At 43.0% G+C, this 13,148-nt stretch overlaps 2 protein-coding genes across 4 annotated transcripts in view; both read left to right on the forward strand.

Annotated features, from left to right (window-relative positions):
* Positions 1-6,385, forward strand: part of DPY19L4 (dpy-19 like 4) — a 33,823-nt gene extending 27,438 nt beyond the window's left edge. For all 3 annotated transcript variants that reach the window (XM_027889250.1, XM_027889253.1, XM_027889251.1), the window contains one exon: positions 1,001-6,385. In XM_027889250.1, coding sequence (XP_027745051.1) covers positions 1,001-1,165 — 165 coding nt within the window. In that variant the 3' untranslated portion in view covers positions 1,166-6,385. The remainder of the gene's footprint in view (positions 1-1,000) is intronic.
* A 3,952-nt stretch (positions 6,386-10,337) lies between these two features.
* Positions 10,338-13,148, forward strand: part of LOC114060087 (neural-cadherin-like) — a 54,948-nt gene continuing 52,137 nt past the window's right edge. The window contains exon 1 of the mRNA XM_027889280.1: positions 10,338-11,316. Within this exon, the coding sequence (XP_027745081.1) occupies positions 10,338-11,316 (979 nt within the window). The remainder of the gene's footprint in view (positions 11,317-13,148) is intronic.

Raw genomic sequence — 13,148 nt, forward strand, 5'->3', positions numbered from 1 at the left:
CAGAAAATTGACAAAGTTTGTTCTCAAAAGTTGATATAGTGTGTTGTCTCAGGAAACTTTAAAAACCCTCTAAGTTTGCTTGCAAACAAAAATTGTCTAAGTCATATTGAAAGATTATCAAGACCTTCCAAACTAGTGCATGTGTATTTGGAGACTGCAGCATTTACCTATTCCCAAAGTGAGTGAGACAGGGGATAGGCTGTTATGCTGTTGACAAGTCTGTGGATGTGTTTTCTAAACTGATGTGTTTCAGAAGATCAGTATTACTTTCTAGCTTGTACTATGTCCTATAGTCCTAGCTCAGTATCTTATTTATGACTCTTGCTTAGAGCATAGGATTACTCATAGGGAAGGACAAATATTTTCCAACAATCTGTTGCTCAAGGACTGTAGCATTACAGGGAAATTATATTTATAGCCATCAATGGATTTTTCTTCATGAATTTGTCCTACCACCTTTTTTGAACATCATGAAAATTTGTGCCTTCAGAAGGAATAATGAAGAGATTACTTGAGGAATATCAAACAGTAGATGCTCAAACACACAAGCAGTTTGCATCCAAGTCAACTGGTTGGTATTTGCAGGGCTATAAGTGTGTGTGTCTTTGGCCTTTATTAGGTGTGTCAAACTTACTTGGCGTGGAAAAGGTAATTTAGACTTCCCTTCATTACTGGTGTGCTCTGTGCAGGTCACGCTTGAACTACTGGGTAAACAGGGTGTGGGGGTGATTTCCACTGTGTTGTTCTTTATTATATGAATGAAGTACACTGGTTTTAATATCTGATATCCTGGCAAAGGGGTTAATTCACAAAGACCATTTTAGGTGGTTAAATAAATTATAGGGGAATTTGTTTTCATCTTATTGGAACTGTACAGTATGGAAATTAAATGTCTATCATAAATGAAATTTACAGAATACCAAATAAATTAAATGTAGAGAATTACATTCTGTGACCACTTACCTTCAGTATTTTAATTACATCTCCTTCTTTCTGACAGGTGGTTTGTGAGGAAGACGACAACTATGCCTACTCAAAATATGGACGATTTTGTCATGAAATCAAAATGAACTATTCTCCATATGTGAATTATTTTACTCGAGTATACTGGAATAGATCCTACTTTGTATATAGAATCAACACTGTGATATCCTTCCAGTCATGAAAAAGCATGCAAGCTTCCTTCTGAGGATTTATTCTGAATGAATTTCAGTTGAAAAAGTTCCTTTGGATCAAGGAAGTTATTTTTTCAGATATATGTGCACACATGCAGGATACTGACAACTTTATTTTACCAAACTGGAATTCTTTGGAACTACAGATCAACAGACAGAGATACCATCCTTGAAGGAAACGGGAACATTTATCAATTTTACAGTCTATACAACGTGTGACAGTCTTCCATGTTTTTACATTTTTCTTCCCATTTTAAATCATCTTAATTTTTATGTAAATGAGATTTCTAACTTTAGTGTTAGAGCGCTGATGTCCATAGACTTCAGTGAATGCAGAAAAATTATTTCAAGAGCTCATTTAGGTCACGTAGCTTTTATTTTTTAGCCAGAAAGCAGTTGGTATCTCGAGTCTTTTCAAAGAAGTGTTTGGATATTTAGTTTGGGTTTTTTTATTGTTGTTGTTTTAATTCTTCCTGTCTTCCACTGTAAACATTTCTATGTTTATCAAACACACATTTATGCATCTTATGTGTAGCTATACTGTTTGTATAAATCAAATAAGGAAGATTTTATTTAAACAGCGCTTCCATAGGTTAAGGCACTGATCTCTATGATGTTAGAGACATGCTGGTGGAAGTGCTGGGGCTTAGACCTCGCAGTAGGAGCTGACAGGGTCAGATCTTCTCTTTGGAAAGAATTTGTCTTCAGGATTCTTCCACGCTTAAGTGTGTGCGTGTGAGTGTGGGCTTGTGTGTGTCTTAGCAGCCAGCACAATGGGCCAGTATATACCACAGTGTGCTTGTTTTCAGGCAAGTGTAGCAGGACAATTAGATTTGCTACTGAGAATTCTGCACTTCGGTTTCACCCCCTCTGTGTGTGTGTGTGTGTGTGCGTGTATGGGGAGGGATGGGTCATGCTCATTTCATTCAATTTATTATGAGATAGGTATATTAAAATAGTGCCATAACTGTCATTTAAAACACTATAATCACCACCATTAGTAAATAATGGTACAATTGCTCATACTTATTTTTATATCAATTATGCAATTTCACAGAGATCTTTGAAAATCTGGGAAAGTACTCTGCAGTTTTGATTCCCTCTAAAATCTGTCTTTGTTGTATGGTCCCCTTTGCCTCTACAACTATTTTTCTTATCATCCTGTCTGCTGCTGGCTGAAAGACTTTCAAGAGAATGAATTATGCTTTAATTCCAACTCTGGGCCTAATCCTGGTGTTGAGAATGGAAAATCCAATAAAAGGTAATGATAGCTTTGCTTAACGTAGGTGTAGCTAGACAGAAAGCCAGAACATAAGTTCTGGAAGAAGTTGTGCGCCCCTTAAGAGTTACTTGTAGTTAGGGATTCATGTAACACCTGGCCCAGAGACCAGTCTATCAGGTATGTGGGAATGATTCTTTGGTGACCAGATGTCTTTAATGAAGGATCTGTCAAAATGGGATGAACTTTCAACTGAAATATCTGCAAATGAAAGCTGCAAAACAATCCTTACTGCACTTGTTGATAAAATGCAAGATCAGAGATTTTAACTCTGAAATTATTAGGAACTGCAGCATGTTGGTGTATATGCATGATTCTTCTCTGCTTTATGCAGGTACACTTTGTTACTTTACACTGACAGGTAGTGCTGAGATTTTTTTAAACCTATTACCACTTTTGGAGTGACTTAAAAGAAAAAAGCTTTATTGTTGTAAAAGTCAATGTCTGTAATCTGTTTTTTACTTTCAGTTATATTTTTATGCCTATGAGTCTTCACAAAATGTTAACTTATACATTTTATTTGAAACCAACGCTGAGATAAATCTATCGAATATATGGGATGTGGTCATTGAGAGAAACATTTACCAGTACAACTAAGTTACAGGGTAAAAGTAAATATCCTTTCTGGGCATACAGTCATCGTGTTGAGGGTGGGGTGTGTGTGCATGTCTGGTCAAGTGCAGGCTGCATTTATTTGCTTGTGCACAAGTACGTGTTTTACTGCACTGGGCTGTTTCAGGCTTTTCAAGTGCCAGGTAGCAACGAAAGCTCGTGAATTAACTTGAGCCAGGAACCTCCCCTCTATGTGCTAGTATGGATATAGATGTAATATTTGGAAGTAACTTTAAAGTTCCTTATGCAAAGTAAGTTTGTTTGAATCACTGTCGAAGAATTACATGTCTGTGTGTCAGTCATTTACTCTCTTGAAGTTAATAATTCATGAATATCCTTTCATAACAGCAATAAGGCATTCCAGGTAGCAAACTTCAGGGTTACAACTGCACTTGGGTGGATGAAGTCGCAAAGCTTACGGCTTCATGCCTTAGACTGCCATGCCAAGATGCAATATTTAACTGTCCTTGACTGCCTGTTGTGTTTTACTGCAGTGCTGTATGTATGTCTTACCACATAGAACATAGTTTGAATACCTACAGGTAGAACACACATATTAAGAAAAACACAAACAAGGCCATCCAGACATCTAAACAAAGCTATCTTGCAGCACATTGGCCTTTATATGTCTTTAAATGAATGTGTTGGGTTTTATTTGAACTGTGACATAGTTGTTGTTATTAGTGTTGTCATAGTTTTTAAGATGTATTCGTAATACTTCAATTGATTCTGCTTTAGGAGAATCATTTAAGATTTTTACCTTGCTTTTTTATATTAGAGAAAATTGTATTGCAGCACCATTGGCACAGCAGCCTTAAGTAACTGAAGGAGCCTTTTATGTGAGAGAACATTGTGGTTGTTCCTGTAAAAAGGCATCATTAAAATGAGTGACTGAAATAATCATATCTAACAAACAAAGTGAATTAATTTCTTATCCAGATATGGATTAGCAAAAATACTGTCTAATCTCCAGCTTCTATGAAAAATAAACAGTAAGTTCCCTCAGATATACAATGATATCCCTCAGAAGGACAACAACAGGGTACAATTACATCAGATTTGTACACACACAACCCTAGCTTGGTTTTCAACCAGGTCACAGGTTTAACTTCCTCAAAGGGCTGGGGGAAAGTTTTACAAATTTTAATCTGCTTTGCTGTAGATGTTGCAATTCAGTTGAAACATGTGCCTTGCAAGCTTTTATTAAACAAACAAAAACCTCAATTTGTGTTTCTTTTTGTGAAGATTTCTCTTTTACTTCCTGTCCCCCTGATTTCTAGAGCTTCTGTTGTGTCTTAATACGAGGGTGCCCATGTAGTAAGTGGTGCAGCTGGGATGTGTGCCAGCTGTTCACTGGCAAGAATGAGAATGTCATAGCCATTTGTGTGGCTATTTTGCTGACTTATTTCCTCCTTTGCATTTCGTTTCTGATATGCTTGATCTTAGTAAATGCAAAAATACTACCTTGAAAGAATAAATTGGTGTAGGATCTTCAGGCACTCACCTGGTACCCTTAGACTTGTTAGAGTTTAATCAAGCCATGGCTAAACTAACAGTTTAGTACAGTTTTGTCTTAATCTTTAAAAAATGCTCTTTCACTTCCTGAATTACCACATACTTGAACTCAATAGATTTGACAGGAGATGTTTGAGACTAAGGAAAGGCATTTCTGAGCATAAACTTCTATTCATATTTTAAAAGCCACTGGCTTTATTTCTTTCAAAGGCAATGGAAATACAATGTGATACAACCCAATCTTAAATACAATTTCCATGGCGGGTGAGGGGGGGAAATCAGGAGAAGATTCACAAATATAGAAGAAAGAGGGCCAAAAGGTTTAACAGGCATTGAAAATTCTTCAAAATATTTGCGCTGGTGGCATTACTATTTACCGAAAGATAAAGGTTAGGGAAGAGGTCTTGTTCTTACCACCTTATTTTCACCAAGTCATCTGCATATGTACAAACCTTGTGATCCTTGTGAGCTTTCCCGTGCAATTCACATGAAAAAGAGCTGTGAGATCAGGTTGCAGGGTTTATAAGGTGTCACTGAAATGCTTCTTAATTATGGCTGTTGACTTCATATAACCTGTCCTTCAACCAAAACTCCAGCGGGAAAAGGTGCAGGCTGTGTGTGTGAATGCGAGGGCATGTGTGCACACGATGTGTTTGCATGTAGAGGTGTCTGTTTTACTGTTGTGTTTTGGAGATGGAACAAGCAACTTCTGTCACCACTAACGGTTGTTGAATCTCTAAGTCTCCTCAATACTCATGGATGGGTGGACTCTGGAGTACTGTGGTGTTCGAGATGAAAGAAAAGCTGAGTTTGTTCCAACACAAGCAATATTTCATATCAAATAATACCTCAACATAAATCTGTGTAATCATGCCTTTAGTCACTCTTTTTAAAAACTAACCCTAGGGGGGAATAAAGGTGGGAATTGTAAGACATGCAGGGTGTGTTGTTTTAGTAATTTTTTTCTACTTCTTCACTAGAGCTAAAAAAAAATACCACATTTATGTTGCCGCACTCCAACTATGCCAAATGCAGAGCTAATGATACCTAAAGGTCTTCTGGATTGTTTTGTACCTCAGCTATATGTTTAAATATATAATTAATCTGGCAATGGTTTTGATTTCAGCGCAGTTAGATGTATGTAGTTCTGCCTTTCAGTGATGTTTTTAAGGTTACCTATTTATTTAATGGGACAAAGGTGGGTGTTTAATGCCTTTCAAAGTTTCAAACTTTGTTACTTCAGTAACGCAGAAGAACTGTTGGTGGTGCTTTACTTGTTAACGGTGATGTTTAGCAGTAGCATGTATGGCATATGAACTTACCTATGTGCAGCTATTTAATAACAAATCTAAGGAATACAATTCCTTTTGTCCTGTTTGTTGTCTTGGACAGTTTTTTATTGAAATGATGTATACATAGTAAGTATTTTTCTCTTGTAACAAACTTTTTTTTTCTGTGGAAAAAAAATAAAACTAATAAAAGCCAAGTCAAGGCAGTTTGGATTGTTTGGGACACAAACCGTTTAATGCTTTCCTTTGAGAAGTCAAGGGAAGATTGTACAGTGTAGCTCAAATGTTTGCCTTGATGGGCAGCATAAATAGTCTTGCAGCTCTTGAGGATCAGCAGCCTGCTCAGACTGGATCCGTATGTCGTGCTGACTGTGACTTCCTGTTGAGACATACTGGTGTGAGAATGAGAGACAAAATATGAGCTTCATATGGAGTTATTGAACTCTGACTTTCACCCTTAAGATCTTCCTACAGCAAGGCTGTCACCTGGAAATAAACCACTATGCAACGTCAAATGCTTACTAATTTAATTGTTTTTAATCAACTAATGTATTATCTGTCTTAAATTTTTACAGATCATGATTACATATTTTGGAGCCCTCTCATTTTATAAGATATTATTAGTAGGAGTGAAATCTTTAAATGCAGATTACTTTGTAATAATTTAGCATGTAATGAGATGAAAATATTGATATTATATTCCAAAGATGATAGAAATATCCTATGAAGTGCTTCTCCAGAAACTGATCATTTAGCAGCTGAAAAGAATGATGTATTTATGTCTTTAATTTATAGTGGTTCTGAGTTTGAACATTCATCAGACTGCTTTCTTTTAGACGAGTCGGGAAGTGAGCTGATGTTGAAGTACTCAGGTTTCTCCATTCAAGCAGCCCAGGCTTCATGGTTGCTTAGCTGAAAGGGGAATGGAGCTTCCCATGAAATACATGTTGGCATTGTTCCATGTCTTTATGCAAAACTGAGACCATGGCTACCAGCTGTGAAATAGATAATATTTTATTATATATAATAGAATTTGTATTGATATGTGTCTATAAATAGGTGTATTTTAAAAAGTGTGTATGTATTTTATATGCGTATTTATCTCTGTATAAAATATATATTCTGTTTGATGTTTCAGATGTGTTAGGTGAAAGTACTGTTGGTTTGGGTTATTTTCCCCCTAAGTGGTAGCTCTGTAATCTATTTGTAGGATCAGGTTTTCCAGATTTTCCCATTTTTGCTGTGACTCAGACTATCCTGTTTCAGTCTCTCAATGTTTTCAGGTTGCTTAGGTAACAAATGCGATAAACATTTTTTAACAGTGATGAGATGCATCTCATTATGAATTAAAGTACATATATATATAATATACAAATGTAAAGCAATCCTGAGTACTACAGAACTATTCAGTAGGTTGTAACACACCATCAGTATATACATTTACTTTCAGAATTTTGAGCAGCTTTACAATGCCTTGGAATTTCTTCCTGTTTCAACGTTATGACTGTACTGTCTGCGATCAAGCATTGACTCCTGCTGGTACTGTACTGGCGGGTTATAGAAAGACCCAAAACATACTAAGACTGACTTTTTTTACACTGTTGCAATAAATACCAGAATATTCTGTAAAATGGAGGTGAATATAAAGTGATGCCTTAAGCCATTCTCCCCTCTGAAATAAATTGACAAAGGATGGGAAGGAATTCAGCTGCCTTCTCCTCACTGCACCATGTTATGCTCTCCATGAGACCCCTGGAACACTCCAACTCCAGGCAATAATACAAAATCACTGTGGCAGAGGTGATTAAACCCTTTATGCAATTTTAAAAAGGTACATTAAAATTAAGTCTGTTTTTCATTTCATCATGAAAATTTATTTCTGAAACATGTACACTAACTGTCATTTGTTTCAGCACTGTTAGCACCTGGATAAATGCTGCTGCTTTCTTTTTCTTTCTGCTGACAGTGTCCTGAAGATACCTAAGGAGTTTATTTTAAATAATAATATGTATTTATTTCTCCTCTGTGTTGTTTCCTCTCAAAGTCAAGAACCATCTCTGCTGTCCTTACTGAGATCACCTCTTTAATTAACACTCTATCAGTCTCCTTGGATTCTGCTTCAGTTATGCAGAAACAGTCCTTTGGAAAATATGGCTACACTCGACTGTGTTTGTATCTCTTTAAACTCTAGGGTAGGATCTGCGTCCACAAATACATATACATTTGTTTTGTCATAGCACAGGTTTTGTGTAACTGGATGTTGAAAATAAGAGTTGTCTTAGTGAGTGTCCGCAGTGGCAAGGCTGTTGCTGGTTCTGCTCTCGTTAACACATCTTAGTTGTGGCAATGGGAGTGATATGCAGCAGAAGTCTGAATCTGCATCACCAGAATTCTGTGTTACCATACTAACAATATATGGGTTTATAGGTGGGAGGGAAGACTGTGAATAAAATCTGGTTTAAATCTTCACAGGCTGTAGGCAAAACCGGATGTTTCTAAATGCTTGAATATAAGAGAATAGAAAGGATAGTGTGTCCTGTAATGTAGGATAAAAATGGGTACTTGATTTTTAGAGGATTTAATTTGCTCGTTGAAAGTTTTTATAAGGATGCATCACGCTTCAGAAGAGGGAACACTGCACTGTCTCCATACTGATCTAAGCTTGTCCTAAAATGAACGTTTGTTTGCATGGTCTGGCTGGCTCATTAAGTGTTATGAGTTAATGAGCTTTCTAGTGCCTTTGTGAAGGAAGGAATTATAGCACAAAGAGCAAAGGTAACACACTCAAAGCTTGCTACAGCACATTAATGGATAGATCTTGATGTTACCTTCCTGTTGCTACTGGTAAACCATTCCGTAAAACTATTTGGTTTTACTTTTTGCCCTCCCAGTCTGAGATCTCACATCATGCCGGATTTTAGAAAGTATCATCTCTTCCCCTTGCTGCAGTAAAAATTAAGGCCAACAGCTTGTAATAACAGGATGTGATCTCCCAACGATTACCTCTCCTTACACTGGTAATCCCCGGAGTGGCAGAGGTGCAGATCTAGCAGTTGGTTGTCACCTTTGACTGTTGCCTGTAATATTTGACTAAAGCCGAGTGAAATGGGTTCTGCCTTTCTTGAGCAGAGCTTCACTTCCAGCCTAGATATATCATCACTTAAGTTACAACACAGCTGGCAACAAATGCCCCTGCTCTCCTAACAACCTTCTAGTAAAACTAGCAAACTGGTGTTCGAAACAGGACAAGAGAGCATTTCTGTTGGAACAACACTGACACAGTTTGGCCAGCTGGATGCAGAGGCGCAGCAAAAGGTTGTACCCTAGCTTTTACTGTCACTCTGTGAAGGGAGATACTGTTGATCTTGTTTATTAGCAGGAAGATGGTTTGATGAGTAGTGGAGAGTGATTGACATAGCAGTGTACTGGCTTCGATTCATGCTTCCATTGATCACAGATTTACCAGTGCAATGATTCCCATGCCCAGACTGGTTTATTCATGTTTAGCAGGACCGATACGTTTGCTTGCTGAGTTTAGAAAGGACCATTTTAGTGTTGCCCTCAAAAACAGCACACACTACTCTTGTTCCAAAAATATTTTGCCCAAAGACTGACATGTTAAAAGTGATAATTGGTGGTGATGTTCATATTGTATGCTGAGATATGGTTTGTTCTTCCCCCTTCTGCGAACATTGCATCTTTCCTTCCGGAGCAGCAACCTAAATGTGCACTTATGAGAGGCCATGCTTCCAAGGCAAGCCCCAGCTTACCTCAGAGAAGCACTTCTGATGGGTCACAACTATTCTTCGATGATTCAAATATCCCAAGACCCACTATCCTTCATGCAACAGTGGTTTTTCCTCTGTTTCTCCTGCTGGTCACTGTTGTAGCTTGGTTGGGGCTTTTTTTGAATACAGGCTCAGGAGAGCAGGAGGCTGCTGTTTTCCCCGAAGTTGCCCCCCCCTAGAAGGCACAGTTCCTTATCCTGTGCCTGCTCTGCCTGTGGAGGAGCAGGAGCAAGCAGTTGGATGCATGTGGCATGTTTGATGCCAGCTGAATGCCAGGCACCCACCAAAGCTGCACCATCACTCCCCTTTGACACTGGACAAGAGAGAGAACAGATAAGAGAAGGTTCATGAGCTGAGACAAGTACAGGGAGACATTACTCACCGATTGCCGTCGCGGGCCATGTGGGAGAAGATGAGGGATTGGCCCGGCAACATTGTAGGCTACGGGCGGGGGAAGATGAGGGATTGGCCCGGCAACATTTTAGGCTACGGGCGGGCGCCCCCCTCGACCACGCGGGGCGGGCTCGCCCGTCCCCGCCCATGGCCGTGACTGGCCGGGGCTGTCCGTGCCGTGGGTGCCCGCGGCGAGAGCGGCGCAGAGAGGCTCCGTGCGGTGCTGAGCTCCGCTCGGCTCGGCGGGAGCGGCGGGATGGGCCGGGTGCGGCGGGGCGGCTGCGGGATGCTCCCGGCCCTGCTGCTGCTGCCGCTGCTCGGCGGGGCGGCGGGGCCGGGCTGCGGGGTATCCCCCTGCCTGCTCCGCTTCTCCGGGCAGGTGCCCGAGAACAGCCCGGCGGGGACCTGGGTGCGGGGCTTGCGGGTGCCGCTGCGGAGGCTGCTGGGCCCCGGGGAGCCGGCCGGGGAGTGGGCGCTGGAAGGCGACGGCGCTTCCCGTTTCTCCGTCCAGCGGTGGCCGGGCTGCGGGCGGGGGCTGCTGCTGCTCCGCACGGCCGAGCGCCTGGACCGGGAGGCGCAGCCCGAGTACGGGCTCCGGCTGCGGCGGCGGGCAGGACGGTCCCCCCGGGAGGCGCTGCTGCGGGTCCGGGTCCTGGACCGCAACGACCACCGGCCGCGGCTGCCGCCGGCGCGGCCGCTGGAGGTGGACGAGCTGGCCCCGCTGGGCACGGAGGTGGCCCGGCTCCGCGCCTCGGACGGCGACGAAGGCGCCAACGCGCGCCTCACCTACCGCCCCTGGCCGCCGGGAGCCGGCAGCCGCCTGCTCTTCGTGGTGCCCCGCAGCGGGCAGGTGCTGACCGTGGGCTCGCTGCTGGGGCTGCGCCGGCTCCGCCTCTGCGTGGCCGCTCTCGACCACGGGCGGCCGCGGCCGCTGCGCAGCCCCGCGCGGTGCCTGCGCTTGGCCGTGCGCGGGCGGGGGGCGGAGGGCGCGGGGCGGCGGCGGGGGCCGCGCTCGCTGCAGCCGCCGGGACCCGGAGCCCGGCGCTACACGGCCCGACTGCCCCCCGGGGCCAGGGTGGGCGACACCGTCTTCACCGTCCCGCGGAGCCGAGACCGGGCGGCCGGCGGCTGGTTCGAGCTGGCCTCTCCCGGCAACACTCCCGTGGCCGTCGACAGGACGTCGGGGCGGCTCTACCTGCGGCGGGAGCTGAGAGCGGGCGGCCGGGCAGAGGTGCTGGTCAAGGTGCACCGCGGCGGCGGAGGAGGTAGAGGTCCGGGGCGGGCGGCGGGGACAGGGTCGCTTTTCCCCGCGGGTCTGTCCGGGTGGGTCGGGATGGCCGCGAAAGGGATGGGTGGGGATGAAGGGTCGCCGCGAGGGAGGGGGATGCGGATCAGGCACGGTCGTGCTGGGCACTTGTCACTTGAGGAGATGCGGCCGCAGAGATGCTGCGCTCCTGGGGCGCAGGTGGCTGTGGGAGCTGCCCCTCGGGCTCAGTGGGAGGCATAGGAATGTGCCGGCTCTTTCCCGGTACGTCCCGAGAGGTTTTGCGTCCTGCTTTTGAAGGAGTAGCTGAAAACATAGGGAATGGTGTTTTGGTTATGTTCTTTTGTAAGGAATTCTTGTCACAGCAGGTTCACTTTAGTAGGATCAGAGGCGTCTTCACAGGGGTTAAAGGGGTTAAAGCCTATTGAGAAAGGGGACACACCAGGTTAGACAGCTTGTCCATTGTGGGAGCAGTTAGCAGAAAACCTTTTCTGCCGCTCGGGTCCTCCGTGACCTGGGAAGGGAGAGGTGACACTGCCCTGGGTGTGGGCGCTTTCAGACCTGCAGCTGCAGCCCCCTGCGGTGGAAGAGCCCTGTGCGCCTGGTCGCTGAACTGCGCCGAATGATGCTGAGAGTCAGCTACAGCTCTGGCTGAGCAGTGCATGGCAGGAGAAAGGAGTCGCTGCAAAATAGGTGTCAGTGATCTTAGGACAAACAAAACCCCAAAATTATCTTAGTCTGGAATCCTAGGAGTTTGTGTACAGAACTAAATGGAGATACCTTTATACCACTGTCCTCTCTACATCAACAGCTTGTATACTGTGGATGGTTTTCCTGACACAGCAAGGAGAGTGGCTAGACTTGATAAACTTCTTAAACTGTGTTAAGCTCGAGGTGTGTTGTGGGTTCATAAGCCATCCTTTCCATGTGGTACTTTCATCTTATTCAGGGTAAGTTTTATAGTGTTTGTAGCTATAGCTCAGGTGTCTGAAAACATAACTGATTATCATTTGGTTGAGGTTTGTTTTGTATTATTTGCTTGGTTTTTTTTCTTAGATGTTTGCAGCTTTACTGTAGAGGGAATATTTACTGTCTTCTATAAACGGATTTTAAAGCCTAATGCTCAGGAAATGTGAAACATAGAGCTGGGAGGAAAATAAACGTGTTGAAACATGCTCGAGGCTGTGACCTTTACCATCATGTGCTGTGTGTGGTCTCAGAATCCCGGAGCCACCTGCCTGAGAAACTTACTCTGGCAGGAATAAGTTGTGCAAATGACAAACATTAAGCATTAGAAAAAGTCTGCACAGTGTTTCTAGATACTAGCTTTAAACAAATCACCTGATATTTAAAGTAGAGCTTCTCATTCAAGTTAAAGATGGAGTTGGAAAGGGGACACGTTGCTTGGCCGTCTTGCTTATTTATAGTGAAGGCAAATAACCTTGTGAGCAGTGTTCAGCAAATGATTAATTGTGTTGTCCTCTCCAATCTGGTGGTGTACAGCATGTTTTTACCACTGTCTGTGCACTGATAATGTATTGATGAGAGTTGAGCCTCAGGGAGAAAGGAATTCAATGATCAAGTGGGACAAGGTCATTTAGACACTCCTTTAAGCTACTTTGAAAATCAAAACTATCTCATAACTTTGTATAGTAACAAACTTGGGATCTTTTTCTGGCTGCTTATTTTACAGAATTATGATGAAATGGTGAGAGGATTTGAGCATCCATTTTTTTTATCTGAAGAGACCTGGTGAACTGTCAAAAGTCGAACAGAATTAACTTTGGTCTGCTTCTCATTTCTCTTCATGCCTCTTAATAAATGTAATTAACA

Source organism: Empidonax traillii, unplaced genomic scaffold (genome assembly GCF_003031625.1).
Source record: "Empidonax traillii isolate 1590-97213 ecotype Southwest subspecies unplaced genomic scaffold, ASM303162v1 scaffold257:size1394852, whole genome shotgun sequence".
Classification (NCBI taxonomy): domain Eukaryota; kingdom Metazoa; phylum Chordata; class Aves; order Passeriformes; family Tyrannidae; genus Empidonax; species Empidonax traillii.